This window comes from Limanda limanda, chromosome 6 (genome assembly GCF_963576545.1).
Source record: "Limanda limanda chromosome 6, fLimLim1.1, whole genome shotgun sequence".
NCBI lineage: Eukaryota > Metazoa > Chordata > Actinopteri > Pleuronectiformes > Pleuronectidae > Limanda > Limanda limanda.
This window is the reverse complement of record NC_083641.1, coordinates 29855665-29858164: the sequence shown is the minus strand read 5'-3', so window position 1 is coordinate 29858164 and position 2500 is coordinate 29855665. Positions and strand designations below refer to the sequence as shown.

General features: G+C 45.3%; 1 protein-coding gene across 1 annotated transcript in view; it reads left to right on the top strand.

The window, feature by feature from the left end:
• The window catches only part of LOC133003049 (nesprin-2-like), an 11642-nt gene that overhangs the window by 6611 nt on the left and 2531 nt on the right, over positions 1-2500 (top strand). Inside the window, exons 8-9 of the mRNA XM_061072637.1 lie at positions 1-11; positions 863-1090. The exon at positions 1-11 is cut by the window's left edge and continues 78 nt beyond it. Of these exons, the coding sequence (XP_060928620.1) occupies positions 1-11; positions 863-1090 (239 nt within the window). The remainder of the gene's footprint in view (positions 12-862; positions 1091-2500) is intronic.

The window sequence follows — 2500 nt, the reverse complement described above, 5'->3', positions numbered from 1 at the left end:
AAGAAGACTTGGTGAGCGCACAAACACACACACACACACACACACACACACACACACACACACACACACACACACACACACACACACACACACACACACACACACACACACACACACACACACACACACACACACACACACACACACATCCGACTGAACACAAGTGGTGTTCAGTTTCTCTTTTTAGCTTTTATTGTGGCGGGACACAGAAACACTGCAGCAGCTGAGAGACAGTCGGAGGGAAACTGGGCAACAGGAATAAAGAGACACCCCCCCCCCCCACACACACACACACACACACACACACACACACACACACACTGCTGCACTGTCGTTGAACCCGACTCACGTGAACAGGAATTAGCATCTGATTTACTGCAGCGTCACAACAAAGACATCAAAGTGTTTGAGGAGACGACAGAGTTCAAACTCGTTAAATCTCAACGTTCAGCAGAGACTGAAGTTAGCTACGACTTTGATGTGATTTTAAGTTTTTGTTATAATTTAGTTTAAAACGTGGAAGTGTGGAAACTGAAGGACCTCAACAAGTCCACTTTGCCACAAGTAGAAAGTATCTATGTCCATAAAACACCAGACTGGTCCTTCTCAGTGTAAACGGTTGTGTGTGATAGTTGTGTTACAGACACCATGTAGCTGAGGTTCACTCACGAACAACAAACTCACACTGACAGGTTCAAACTATGAGGTCTGTCACCGTGGACGGTAAAAACTTTATGGACGAATTAACGATCTATGTTTTAATTAGAAGGTGTCGAGATAACTGACGGAAACACTGGTTTGATACAAAGCACCTGAATGAAATGTTGTGTTTCCAAAGTGAACTCTTGTGTTCTCGCTGCAGCGTCCGGCGTGGCAGGACCACACCCCCCCCACTGTCGTCTCGCCAGCAGCGACCCAGGAGGAGGAGCCACGGCCGAGCGACCGCCAGTGGGCGACCTCGGCGCCGGATGGGCGGGAGAGCGATCCACTCGGCTTCGATGGCGGCCGAGTGAGGGCGTGGCTGGGAGTTCAGAGCCCCGCCCCTCCAGAGAGGAGGACTTCCTGTTCCAGAGCTGTGCAGACGGACGAGGTGAGTGAGATATCACAGATTGTTATGATTTTAATATTTTGGGACTTTTTCTTTCTTAAGAAAACGTTAAAAAAAAACATTTTATTTTACTGTGTGTTTGTGTCTTTATGTTTTTTCTACTTTATTCAAGTGTGTGGTTGTTACACTATTTTTTAAAACTTGACTCACACGCTAAATAAAGAGCTGACCTTGTGGGGACCAACTTAGTTAACGTGTGTAAATCCAGGTTCAGATTCGTCTGAAGATGAAACTAAATTTATTTGAACTCGACTATGAAACAGATCCTTGATGCTTAAATACTTAATTTGCCAACATGTACATAAGAAATGTGACTTTAACAATTTAACAACACAATTAGATTTTTATTAGCCGCACTAATGACTCAATGCTGCTGAACCTCTTCTAAGCCAATGACTGAAACACTCCAAGCTCCGCCCACTCCAAAAAAACCCAGCCTGCTCTGATTTGTCAGCTGTTTAGATCATGTGACACTTCCTGTTCCAGTTTTCATTCACAACAAAGCTACGACAAACGAAAGGAAAGGGAAAACATTCACGTTCTCCTCGTCGGCTGACAGCGCCACCACCAGGTCAACGGTGGAATTTGTCCAATGCTTGTTTCGTGACCAAATACCTGAAAAACACGAGTTAAACATCTGCTTGTTTGCATCATCACAGACGTTAGCATTCAGCTAGCTCCTCAAGAAAACCCCAAACCCAGGTTATCTACGTGTTTCTCTCACATGGTTAGCTTTGGAGGTGGAGTCGAATATTAATTTGGCTTTTTGTCTGTTTGTTTTTGTCTGTTTGTTTTTGTTTGTTTGTTTAGTTTCTTTGTGTAAGATCATTTTGTGATTGATCATTTTGTGTAGTTGTGAATCACACGTCTACTCTGCTGGTAATAATCCGGATTCTCTTACTTGAGCTCATTTAGTCCCTGAGATGTTTTTAGGAACAGATTATTTCGGCTGTGTCCACATTCATCAGTCCCCCCCCCCCCCACCACCTCCAGTAAAGATGGATTTCTGTATGAGATTCATCGACCTTCACCTCCTCCCTCTTGTCTGTTTATCCTCCTCTTCCTCGTCTCGTCCGCTGCCTCAGGATCAATCCATAAAGTCTGGATTTGTGTCGAGCTCCGGCTTCACTTTAACTGTCGCCGTGACAACCGGAGTGAAACACCACGCCCACTTCCTCCTCCTCCTCCTCCTCCTCGTTTCCTCTTCCTCTCGCCGTCTTTCCCTCGTTCTTCCTTGATGTGTCGCTCACATCAAGTTCAGATAGCGTCCACGGACAGGAAGTGGAGATGAACCACGACGGACAAGGAGAAGAAGAGAAGTCAGGATACAAGTCGTTGAAGGTCGAATCGGAGGTCACAGCGAGTTGATTAGAAGCTTTTAGTTTGTTTTTA